Consider the following 13,824-nt stretch of genomic DNA (forward strand, 5'->3'; position numbering starts at 1 on the left):
TCAAGGTTTTCTTTTCACTACATTACTCTAAAATCGTTTAATTGTCTGTCTGAATATTTATAAAAGTACAATTTCATGGACAATGATACAAATTTGTACTCTAGTTTGCAGATATGACAAAGTCCATGTCATGCCAAAGTGAAACCCAAAAACTTATTCAGATGAAGAAATGAAATAAGAGTTGCAAAAGAATATAATATGAGTAAAATTCTGTGAAAGATTCAACAAATTCTGTCTAGCAGTTCAGGAGCAGTAGCTAGATAAACAATAACAAGCATTCACTGTTTTTTGCAGCAAATTATGAAATTATCAGTTGAAGATTTAAGTGTCACAACTCATAGCTATCTGCTAATTAATGTGTGGAGGTTCTTTTTCATGGGTATCAATTTTTATAAGATGTAAAAACATCGTTGGTTGTTGGAAGTTGTAAATTCGTGATTTTAAGATTTTCACTTTCAGGCTGGATGGAATATATGTGTTTTGTTCTGTACCATATTTGGTAGTTTGAGGAAAAGACAAAACCCAAGAAAATTGGTACCCAACAAACAATATGGTCCCTTTACCTCATGTTTTCATCACCATAGCTAGGATCCACTAATTGTACAGATTGTGTCCTTTTATGATTTATTTTTTGTCCTGGATCTTCTGGACCCTGTTTCCCTAAAGAAAGTCTACCAGTTATTGTTTGGTCTTCAGTACTCTGTTTTCCTATTGAAAGTCTACCAGTATTTGAAGGAGTACTGGTTCCTTGCATACTATTTGATGAGCCTCTTCTAGTGGTGACACCTTCTGGCACTAGTCCTTGTCCATCAGCTTCATAAGCATTTAATACAACAGCAGCAGGTAACCAGTCTTGATTTTTATTTGTCCCTGTGAAATTGTTAGAATCTCTCGACACACAAGAAGAGTATGCACTTTCTTTTGAAGCATTGTCTCTAGAACTATGAACACTAGAACCCCCACTGTTCGAACTTGGATTAGAATTTGTACTGTGAATACTTTCTCTATTTAATGTGTCTCTCCCGCTCAGTCTGGCATCAGTTGTCATAGAAGCAGGAGGAGGCATACATTCATTTCTTACTTGAGTGTCTAATGCTTTGGCTCTAACTTTCCTTGCTTTAGCCACTGTTTGATCAATGTCTAAATGTTTCATGTCATTTATATCATAGACTTTTGCAGGCTGAAAAATATATATATGAAAATGTTAAAATACATTTGATATAAATACAATTACAATTCAACTATAACATGTATTACCTTCAAATGCATTTAAAAAAAATCCATATTTACTCTAAAACATTTAATTCCAACTTCTATCACTTGTCTCAAATTCTGACTCTATGATAAAATTTTAAACTGCAAACAGCTATGACAACTATAACAAGGTTACTACGAGGAAACCCAGTGAGAGGAGATAATTACTCTCATACTAGAAATCTGATAGAGTTCTAAATGCTTATTTTTTTCAAATGTAGATATATCAGTATGCAAAACTACAGAACGTATATTAAAAAAATTCGTAAGGGTTCCGCGGAACCCAGTGTCTCGCCTACTTTTCTGTTAATCGCAGGCTCAACAAAAATGAGGAAGTAAATCAATAAAAATATTCCCCTTGATACTATCTTCTGATTGTAAGAAGCTTCTGTCCAAGTTTGGTAAAAATCCAGGAGAGTTTATGAATCTAATAAATGTTTAAAAACTTTAACTGCAGTCTGAATGTAATGTTAATTGGAAGAAAACAAATTTCCTTCTAGATACTAGCATTTGATCATAAACAAGCTTCTGTCCAAGTTTGGTTCAAATCCAAAATAGTATAAGAAAGTTATTAAAATTTTAAAAACTTTAACCACAGAGTGAATATGTTGTTTCCTGGCAGAAAATCTAAGTCCATTTAAAAGTAAAATACGGAAAAAATGGATTTATTTTTTTACAAAATTTCCTTCTAGATACTAGCTTTTGATCATAAGCAAGCTTCTGTCCAAGTTTGGTACAAATCCAAAATAGTATAAGAAAGTTATTAAAATTTTAAAAACTTTAACCACAGAGTAAATATGTTGTTTCCTGGCAGAAAATCTAAGTCCATTTAAAAGTAAAATAAGGAAAAAATGGATTTATTTTTTTACAAAATTTACTTCTAGATACTATCTTATGATCATAAACAAGCTTCTGTCCAAGTTTGGTAGAAATCCAGGATAGTTTAAGAAAGTTATTAAAATTTCAAAAACTTTAACTACAGAGTGAATATTTGTGGATGCCGCCGACGACAACGACGACGCCGACGGAATGTAGGATCGCTATGTCTTGCTTTTTCGACTAAAGTCGAAGGCTCGACAAAAACTAATCACTATCTTCATAAACATTAATACTCCATAATTTTATGCTATTTGTTTAATCTATGTTACCATGACCAAAATACATGTGATGCAGAAGAAAAGTTACCTTTCAATATCCCTAAATACTTCTTTATGAATCAACTACAAAGAAATCTTAGTAAATTTTCAACAAAAGGAATTAATAATATACACATTTTGGGTGAACCAAGTCAAATAACCGATAATAATCATTTCTGTGTAAAACTTTACTACTTTTGTACTATTAAATATAATATTACCGGTTTAGGAGCTCTGTTTATACATTTCAAATAATCTTTATCAGCCATACAATTACCCAGAGAATTACCAAAGCTTCTGAAAAATAAAGAAAAACACATCTGTTAAAAAGGAGAAGCTTCAAGAATTTTAGAGGTCATTTATCCCTGTAAATAGAACATCATGGAGGCTACTTTTTATTGGTGGAGGTAGACAGAGTACCTGGAGAGAACAATAACCTTCAGAAGAGATTCATATTATTTTCAGTTTTTCACTTGGAGAATTGTTAAAATGTTTGTTAATTTTTCACTATATATTACTTGAGAGCTCTTTTTAATCCATCAGTGACAGCTTCTTTTCTAGCTTTTTCTATAGATAAAGCTTTAGACTTCATTCCTTCACTAACTCCATAACCTACATCTTCATGGAAGATACCATCCTGCCAGAGAAAAAATATTAAAATTCACATAATTTTATATTGACAGTTGTTTAAATCAGAAATAAATAAAGAAAATAAACATTAGATTATCTAATAGTCTGCATGTATAAGTTAATGTCTGATGTATGTGTTAAACTGAAAGTCAAAATTGTGAAGGTGCTAACCCAGTTCTTGCATTTTACATGTTGTATACATGCATTTTTTTTGGTTGCTGCATATTCATGGGATGTAATTACCCTCATATTGAATAAGTTTGGGATTTTCCCCAACTGAATAACATAAGATCTTGAAAGTTTATTATATACTAATCAAAGGGGAATAATCTTTACATTATTAAATTATTGTCTTCCCATTCAACATTTCTCATGTGCATGCATGGACTATTTATCATTCTAAAAATCTGGATCTTTATTATTTTATTGTCATAAACATACAAGGGTCCATGATTGTTGAATAAAGCATTTCTTTTTCTATGTTGTTAATAGTGAATTTGAATGCATAAAAATTTAAAGTTCAAAAGACTATTTATTGGTGAAACTATTATGAATATCTTATAATGGTAATTTTTATTGTGTTTTACTTTATGTCATATGCAATCAGTTCTAGATAGGTAAAAAGGGGAAGGGGTGTTGAACGCACTTGTCTTATCCTCTAACACATTTATGCCAGTAACAAATCAGGCAATCTGGCCCATGTATATATAATTGTCGTCAGTCTTTGTGTATTTTTTTTTTCCTCAGGAGAGGGTGCTGGTGTGGTCTTTTATACTGTCCAATATTTTGGGGAACTTCTGTTGCTGTAAACAGACTAACTATTGCTGGTGATTTATTTTCATGACTTTCTCTCGTACAAAATATAAAATCATCATGAATATGTAAAACCTGGATTTTCCCTTATATGAATATACATCAGGAAAATTAGAAAATGGCAAAAATAAAACACTGCTAAGGACTTTACATGAACAAAAGTATCAGTAAAAACATATTGGTTTACAGTACCCTTTTGGCATATTACATGATCTAAAATGTATTTAAACAGTTTTTGCAAAAATTATATTCATGAAGTAGACTTAATGTATCAGTATACAAGCTTTTTAAGTGAACACCATAGAAATTTTCAAACTGTGCATAAGGCTGCCTTTGTATTATATATATATGCAATGAGCTACATGTACTTAAAGGTCATTCACAATAGTTTTGGGAACAAGCATGCATTAAATCCAATTAAAATGCATTTTATTGAATATTCAATTGAAAAACTGTTCCACTTTTAGTTCATACTTAACTCGCCTATATTTTTTAATGGCAAAAAAGAATGTATGCTAAGCTAATAGTTTTATCTCCCTGATATTGCTCTTTTTTCTGGCATTATATATACTCCAATAGGCATATTGTTGTAAAAGAACAAGAATATGTGCTCGCCTAATCACATTTCGATAAACAATGAGTCCCAAAATCTAGGTCAAAACCTGAATTAAGTATTTATTTTCAAAAATTTCACATCATAATGAACATGCATACTAAATTTCAAGTTGATGTGACAACAACTAGCTTCATGATAAAGTTTCAAACAAAAACTTGATGCTTAGGGCTACTCCATTAAAATGTATGTAGGAGGGTAGGAAGGGAAGTTTAATTATTGAATGTGGGTCATGGGTCTTTTTCCTGTATGCGTCTATTACCATTATGCAAAATTATCAAAAAAAAGGTTCTTGGTTGTAGGGATATTTTGAAAGTCCCTTCCTACCCTCCCACATACATTTTAATGGAATAGCCCTTAACAAATATTTGAATGAATGAATGGAGTGACAGACACATGCACATAATGCTTAAAATACTTTTTGTTAAATATGCAATTTGTGTAAATAATCAGGGACAGATTAAAGTAAAATGTAACAATTTGGGAAACATATATGGATCATGCTGTATCATAAGTTTCATTAAAAGCGAAGTTGTCATTTAATGTTAAATTTTGTTTCACAACCATGTTAACCCCCTTACAAAATATGAATATTACTATAGCAACAAAGCTGGAGGCCTAATTCAAACAAAATCAATTAAAGGTGGTTTGACGCCTTCTGGGCAAGTTGCTAACATGTGAAGTGTTCAATTCCAGCATCTACTCATAGGGACAAATTGAAGAAAACAAAGGACGTGAAGAAGTTAAAATAATATACAGATGCACTGCATTTTACAATAACTAACTTGCTAAATTTTGACAATTAAGAGTAAAAGAATAAATCACTCTTTTGATCAAATTCTCATGTTTTACAAATTTTGGGAATTTCTTTAGCACGATATCAATATTGAAAAGATTGAACTTATTCCATCACCTTTTTTAAGCAACAGTGCTTAACTTTTCCACAAATGAACATTCCCCATCTTAAAGCATGATCAGAAGATACAGTTGGATGAACAAAAATTCATCCTTTCCTATTTCGCAAGATATATTTTGTCTTTCAAATAAGCTTTTAAACTATAAAAAACAAATACTTAAAGTGCAATTCTAAAAAGGCTCACGTGTGAGCTTTTGAAGTTTTGCCAATCTTTCATCCATAACATTTGGTTTCATAATAAACTTACTTTAAGTTGGACTTTGATTGTGGCACACACTCCTACATAGTATTTACTGTTAAAATGGTCGACAAAATCTACAAATCATATTCAAAAATTAATGACTTACTAAAAGATTAAAAGTCTATTCATTCATCATAATACAATTCAAATTTGTGATTCATTAAAATAAGACTGGTGGTATATGGAAAAATCATATCCCCAGAAAAAAGTTGACAATTTTAATTAAATGTTATCTGAATAGTATCATAAATACCAGAATGATATATGTTTTTTAAGTAAAATCTGATTTTCAAATTATGCATCACACTTTACATGAAAGAATTCCATGAATGCATTGTGGACCTACCTACTGACTGATGTGTTACTGAATGAGACCAACCATTAAATCCAAAGGTTTCATTGGCAAGATTAACCAGTCTCCATCCTTCAATGTAAGCTAGCTGAAGAAAAATGTACAATAAGATTAACACAAATACATTCTAAATAAAATGAAACATTAAGAAAATACAAATTTTCTATAATCAACTAGTGGACAACTAATTTTTACTGGTGAAAACTAAATTTCATTTTGACTGTCGTTTGACATCAGTCATACACCTAAAATTTAAAAAACTTTCAGACATTCAGCCTCTTACATGTGTATTTCTTGTTTTAACCTTAGAACAGGCATCCTTTTGTGAACTCTGGAGGCATGTCTATTAAAAACTACACCTAACAAAAAACATATACTTCAAATGCCACAGCGATATAGCCTTGTTGTGCAGTGGCAGTGGAAAAAAGACACCAATCAATCTATCAATACTTATAATGAAAGTAGGTGCAATCTAGGTAAAATGATGCATTCCTCCCATTAAAAGCCTTACAATAACTTTGAGATAAAAAGCACTAAAAGCACTGTTTCTACGTTAGTGTTTTGTAAAATCTGTGTATGGGTATTTTGCCATGTCATCTCATGGTAGTTAAAATTTTCTAAATTTGATAGTAACTTTTCTCCTATCTGTTTAGGCAAATACAAATTTCAAACTTGAAAAAGTAAAACATATGAAGGATCATTTTTTCTGGTTTTCTTATGTCAAACTGGGAAGTGTTTTCTATACATAGAGTACTCCTTTATCATATTTTCTCTATAACTGATAACTATATTACCCTCTGACCCCCAGCTCCAGCTCTCTGGCTGATAAATTCAGGTCCAAGTCTTTGTCTCAATGCACTTTGTATTGCCTCATGTTCTTCTGTAGTAAATTCAGCCTGTAATGACATAAATTTAATAATAATTTACAAGACTACACACAACTCTTGTACAGTGATTACAAAATATAATGTACTGTTAAAACTGTCAATTATTAATTTTTATGTTGGTTTACTTTCAAACAAGATACACAGAACTTTACAGGATCCTTAAACCGTTACTGAGACTTTTTACTGATTGTAAATGCATATGCATTGACAGAGAATTTTTCAAATTATAAAAAAAAACAGGGCAGCATCTTGGAAAATAAGTTCAAATGAGAAGCACCGTGTTAAAATAAATCATTGCAGCTGTCTGCCCTATCAAAATTTATACAATAGGTAACATGTACAAGATTCTAACTAAAATCATGCACAACATTTAATTTAACTTGATTTTTATAAATGTAATTGGGGACTTGATCAATAAACCTTGAACTTTCAACAAATCAAAATCTCCTCAATCTCAACAGAGGTCACCATAAACAAAAACACTAAGTATCAAAGCTAATTAAGGGAGATGCACAACATAAAAAATATGTGAAGTTGTAGCACTATAAAGCTATTTGTGCCTAAAAGTATCAAAGGAATTGAATTCCAGAGTTCTCAAAATACTTTTTTCCCTAGTGGTCCTTGAAGAAAATCTGCTGGTCCTCACTATTATTTCCATTGCAAAATACCAAAATTGGGTCGGATCTTTGCAAATTTTGTAGGTCAAAACCTTTGAACGACCACTTTTCGAGAACTCTGGAATTCTAGAAATTTTCAGCTTGAACATCACAATTACATTTAAACAAATGCAAAACCTATGCAAGCTAGAGCTGGAGCTTACATAATTGGAACAACTTATCATTTTGTCTTGCTAAATTAACTTAGCCGGTACAGCCATCTGCATTATAATATATTTTTTATATTTTGTTCTTATGTTGTACTGTTACATAACTGTCCCAGGTTAGGGAGGGTTGGCGCCTTCAAACAAGTTTAACCCTGCCACATTCTGTATGTGCCTGTCCCAAGTCAGGAGCATGTAATTCAGTGGTTGTTGTTTGTTGCTGTATATTATATTTGTTTTCTTCCGCCAGATTTAAAAATATAGTGCTGTTAGAAATTGCGGCCATACTTGGCTCGCTTGACCCGTAAAACCAGGTCACACAAATCTTACTAAAGTATCCTAATGTGTATAGAAAATAATTTAGGTTATGAGGCAAAATGGAAAGCCTTCATATATCTTAAATTCTGTGGTACATACAATTCAAGAAAAGTATTCTACAAAAAAAATAAAATAATCAAAGTTCAAAAATCGTTCGTTATTGTGTCCGGTGAGGCTAATTGTTTATATATAATTACTTCTATGTCATTGGGTCTCTGGTGGAGAGTTGCCTCATTGGCAATTATACCACATCTAATTTTTATATTTGTTAAAAAAAATAGACAGCTTTGATGAGATAAATAACATTGTGATCAATCTACAACCTTAAACAGCTGTTTGTCAATTATTACAATGTTATTTTTCTGAAACTTTTCTTTGTTTTTTAAGATAAAAGGAATGAATTTGACAGATACAATATATCACAAAGACACAGATATAGCACTAGACGTAATTTATAGACACTCAAATGATTTACATGTTTACTAAATATTTTAATTTAAAAAATAAAATTATGAAAATTTTCATGATATTTGTTATTATGAATAGACTAGATTAAATAATGAGTGAAATTTAAATTGACTAGATTTTCACTGTAGCATGTGTAGCCTAATATCTTAGGATGACCCACAAAAGTTATTAAAACGGAAGTAAGTTAACTCGTACCATTGTAAACTCGTACCACGTAAACTCGTACCAAAAAAGTTAACTCGTACCAACGTAAACTCGTACCACTGGGAAGTCGTACCAATCAGAACTCGTACTATTAAAAATATATTAAAAAATACGAATGTTTTATGATTTTGTTTTGGTATCACCAGCCCAGTAGTCAGCACTTCTGTGCTGACATGAATTATCATTGATATGGTCATATTTATAAATTAACTGTTTACAAAACTTTTGCAATTTTGAAATACTAAGGCTTTTCTAGCTCAGGAATAGAATCACCTTAGCTGTATTTGGCAAAACTTTTAGGAATTTTGGTCCTCAATGCTCTTCAACTTCGTGCTTTATTTGGCTTTTTTAACTTGTTTGGATTCGAGCGTCACTGATGAGTCTTTTGTAGACGAAATGCGCGTCTGGCGTAAATACAAAATTTAATCCTGGTATCTATGATGAGTTTATTTAAAACACAATAAATAAATTCTTTCGTTAAATAAAAACTCCTTTTAGAAACAAAAGAAAAATACACAAATCTATTCAATGATACTGATTTGGAATGATTAAAAATTAAATCAAATTGTTGTCAGTAAAAGTTTAAATAAGAGTCTACTCAAGGGAGACAACAAAGCCAATCTGCCACAATTTTCTCTATCCAATTAGACAAGGAAAATTAGCTACAAATTGGTCATTGTAATTTCAAATTATATACATTTTACAGATTTACGAGGTATTGAGGGAAATTAAAGTATATATTCATCATTAAACACCATTTGAATGCATTTAAATAAGTTGGTACGAGTTTACAATGGTATGAATTTACCGTGGTACGAGTTAGCAGTGGTACGAGTTTGCATTGGTACGAGTTTTTTTTTAGTGGTACGAGTTGACATTGGTACGAGTTTACAATGGTACGAGATAACTATAGGGGAAATTCGCCTAATTGCGGACACTTTTTCAAATCCGGAAGTTTGGATACCGTCGAGGCCAAATGCGGACACACTGGTGGTTGCATTTGACAGGAGAGGATAGAGGGGTATCAAATGGACTATTTCCCGCGTTTTCAGGTCTCCTCTCTTGATTTGTAGATTGCAAACTCTTAAAACCCCCGGAAATGCCGAGTAGCGTAAATGCGGACAGGGGGAGTTAAAATACGGACACCTTGTCGTCAAATTGCGGACACTTATTTTTAAACATTTCTTGCTATTCAAAACGCAGGTATTATGCATATATAACATAAGCTCTCATGAATACCCCTCAGGAATACCCTTTCAGTGCATCTTAAAGCATGTTTGAGAATGGTTTTCTCGCATTAACTGGTAATACATGTGGAAAGGTGAGAAAAAATAAGATTAAAAAAGTTCATTAAATATCCTATACCACACCAATTATTAAATGATATAAGATGGTACTGACAACTTCCATCGGGATATTGTCTTCCAAGATGCATGCGTGCATATATATGAGATATAGTTGTGATAACTTTCAATTTCAAATCGTATGGCATTCATTGTAATGTGTTTTAATGTCCTAATCACTTAAAAATCCGTAGCCCTCACTCAAGAGCATAAGATGCCTTGAGGTGAGATTTTTTTATTTGCATTTACCGATACTTATAAGATAATTTTATTAAGGCCCCGCCGAATGGCGGACGCCCTATAGTGATCAGTCTGTCCGTCCGTCCGTCCGTCCGTAACAAATTGTGTCCGCTCTATATCTAGAGAACCGTTATGATTTCAAAGTTTATATTGACATGTATATTAACCAACACAAGAGGGTATGCATAATTTATGTACAACTTCCTAGGTCAAAGGTCAAGGTCAAAAACTTTGGTTTTAGTTGACAACCCCATGTCCTATGGTAAAAATCGTTTCCGCTCTATATCTTGAGAACCGTTATGCTTTCAAAGTTTATACTTGACATGTATATAAACCATCACCAGAGGGTGTGTCATAATTTATGTACAACTTCCTAGGTCAAAGGTCAAGGTCAAAAACTTTGGTTTCAGCTGACAACCCCATGTCCAATGATATACACATTTTTTACCACACATTATTCACAGCGGGGCCCATCAGAGATGGCTCCCATCTCAATGATATCTAGTTTATCCTCGGGTTTCTATGTACTCTTTGACAAACATGATTTTTTGCGGCCCATCCAACACCATGAACATCTGAAAACAGTTTATGGAATGGGTAAAAAGGCTTAATTTTTAAGAATTGTTAAATCAAAAATGGGAAAACGCAAGGTGTGAGGGAACATGCAAATTTTGTAAATTGGAATGTTAAAAAAAAAATAAGAATATGGAAAAATAGACACCAAAAATTTTAAGGAATTATGGAAAAGTCAGTATTATGTTTAGTTTTATATGTATTGTCTATCATTTGTTGTTTCTAATGTATTGGTCTTTTGTTGGGCAATGTATGACAAATATATGTTGAAGAACCTAGCCCGTAATTATAAATTATGTAATTCATTGACCGCTCCAACATGTGTAACTTCAAAGCATAGTTTAGCGGCGATCGATATCTTTCAAAATTACTGCACTTTTCTTGTATCCCTGGTGCTTTCGACTTGAGAACCGTCGTACACAAGCATCGCACAAGTTGGCACTCCGAGGCGGGTAGGGAGCAAAAAGGTGAACTTTGGTTTATTTTTATCAATAGTACCGCTTAAGTCGACGCTAGGGGCCGTCTTGACCTTGTAGGATATGAATGATTCGTTTATTGTTGAAGACCCTACTTCAACTGTCAAGATGAAGAACAGGAATAAAAGCCCTGTTCATTGATAACTTTTTATTTTTTTCTATGTATTGTGTGCGATTTTGTCCCATGTACATTTACTCTATATCCTTTATTTTCTCTTATGAATACTGACCCACGTCACTCCTCAATGAAGGGTCTTGCTGGCTTAAGTCCAATATCTCGAAAATATAAAGTAAAATAAAAAAATGAAAGGGAGCTTCCCCTAATGTTACTAAGTGTTGTGCTAAAATTTCTTTTAAAATCTGTCGGAGTAAATTTGAGTTGTATCCTACGACATAGAAAGTGTAGACGGACGGATGAAAAGACGGGCAGAGTGATTACTATAATAGGGCACTATAATATGATGATACGCTATTGGCGTTCGTTGCATTTCGTCACATATATACTTTTTTCTATATAATGCCTGTTCTCTGACCAATAATGACATCGGATTTAATCCGACTGGCGAAAGGATACCAGCGTGTGTAGAACATGCATACCTAGTTCTGTGCCAAGGTGCAAAGGATGATTAATTACTAACATTAATTCGTCCATGCAGGTAAAAAAAAAAAAAACGTGAGGCATACGTCGTTCACATGAGAAAATTACCGAACCAAATATGGAAGATGCAGGTGATAGAGTTTCACCCGAGGAGGAGGATGAGGACGAGGAAGAGCTCATCAAAACTTTTTAGATATTAAATAGTTACATTTGAATTGTTATCTGATTACAAAGCTTTTAGTTTATGATTATTTCATAACTACAGAAAATAAGTTTTTGATTACCAAAGCAAATATTTAATGATTATGTGATTATGCTGGCAAAAATTTGGTGATTATGCGATTACTGGTATCTCCCCATGAGGGGCCTCGTTTGTTTTTCGATTTGCCACAGACGGATGGACAAACAGACAGACAGACGACTGGATGCACAAAGTCGTTACTGTTGGACGCTCACAAAAGTCTAAAGAGGTCTTTAAAACCAATGTATTAGTTACATTATTTCTATCATGTTTTGAAAAGTTTTATGAAAACATTTCTTTCAAAAGAATATTCGTGATATCAATAATTTCATCTGTTTCTTCCGCAGTACGAATGTCCAACTCTTTACCTCTTATACTTGATTTTCTAGCAATAAACACAATGCAGGGTTCGACATTAACTTTTATACCAACTTGTCCAGTTGGGCAAGTGCCCTATTACTTTTACTTGTCCGAAAGTGAAATCTACATGCCCAAACTTTTACATGCTATTTTTGTGGTTGTAATGTAGTACGTGCAGATAAAATATAGTTATCATGTATATGGGGTGTAAATTGATTATGGAGTATGAAAATATACTATGAGGCATATATGAGCCGAGGAGGGAGGGAAAAGATCGATGAATATACGGAAATTGGATCATTTACATAGAGATACTTATTTCATAATAATTTATCTAAGAAATGCCATTTCAAAAAACCCTTCTTGATAAACTGACAACAACTGACAAATTTGTTAAAGTTTAATTTCACTTTCTCTTTCAAGCTTTTACGTTTTTCCATCTTAGGGAAATACACATCCGATGTCAAATTATAAAGTTAGAACAACGAAAATAGACCTCCGCTTTCCATTGGTCGGTGGGAATAACACGTGCGTCGGAAACGCCCGAGTTGTGTCCCGATGAATAACGATAATGACGAAGCAACGCCGCGGCCGCCTGATTGGCCAATATTTTTAAACGTGATCTATTTTTGGTAAAATGGGGAATTCAGTGCGAACAATTGACGAAATATACGCATTGAAGGGGGGTTAAGACCACTTTACTCGACCGTGCGGTGTTATCACTAAGTAATCTATGGACAAAACAACAGACACTATTGATTTTGTGAAATTTTAATCATATAACACTTTTTTTTTCACTTGCCCGATCGGACAACCAAGATGATGTTTTTACTTGTCCGAATACGGCATTAGCTTGCCCCGGGCAATCGGACAACCGTAAGTGTCGGACCCTGCAATGCTGCTGAATTCATTTCCCTTATCACTTTTCGCATAGTAGTGTTGATACATATTCATGTTTTGATAAACGTATTCAGTGTTCCAGCTAGGATTTGAAAATAGAGGGGCGCGTTTTTAAAAAAGGGCACTTTAGCGCGTTCTCACTGAAAAAAATCAAATACTTAATATTACCACATAATGACATATTTTTAGCAAGCATGTAGCTATGTTAAATACTCTATACTATTATATACAAGTTTGAAAATCATTTATTTAGAACATATAAGTTAAAATCAAACTGAGAGCACTAATAGTCATTACTATATTCATTTCTCTTTCAGAACTACAGATTTTTTCAAAAGAAGAGTTCAAATGCAAATAAATATTAAACAACATTGACAAATATTCTGTTTTTCTCTTTGAAGAAGGTTGTCACACATTGATCAAGAATTTTTTCAAATTTAG

The 13,824-nt window shown here is 32.7% G+C and overlaps 1 protein-coding gene across 1 annotated transcript in view; it reads right to left on the reverse strand.

The window, feature by feature from the left end:
* The window catches only part of LOC127716129 (fibulin-2-like), a 58,083-nt gene that overhangs the window by 41,460 nt on the left and 2,799 nt on the right, over positions 1-13,824 (reverse strand). Inside the window, exons 2-7 of the mRNA XM_052222581.1 lie at positions 6,750-6,851; positions 5,950-6,043; positions 5,610-5,677; positions 2,909-3,027; positions 2,612-2,687; positions 564-1,180 (exon numbers count right to left, since the gene is read on the reverse strand). Coding sequence (XP_052078541.1) covers positions 564-1,180; positions 2,612-2,687; positions 2,909-3,027; positions 5,610-5,677; positions 5,950-6,043; positions 6,750-6,851 — 1,076 coding nt within the window. The remainder of the gene's footprint in view (positions 1-563; positions 1,181-2,611; positions 2,688-2,908; positions 3,028-5,609; positions 5,678-5,949; positions 6,044-6,749; positions 6,852-13,824) is intronic.

This window comes from Mytilus californianus, unplaced genomic scaffold (assembly GCF_021869535.1).
Source record: "Mytilus californianus isolate M0D057914Y unplaced genomic scaffold, xbMytCali1.0.p SCAF_1, whole genome shotgun sequence".
In the NCBI taxonomy this organism is placed as follows: domain Eukaryota; kingdom Metazoa; phylum Mollusca; class Bivalvia; order Mytilida; family Mytilidae; genus Mytilus; species Mytilus californianus.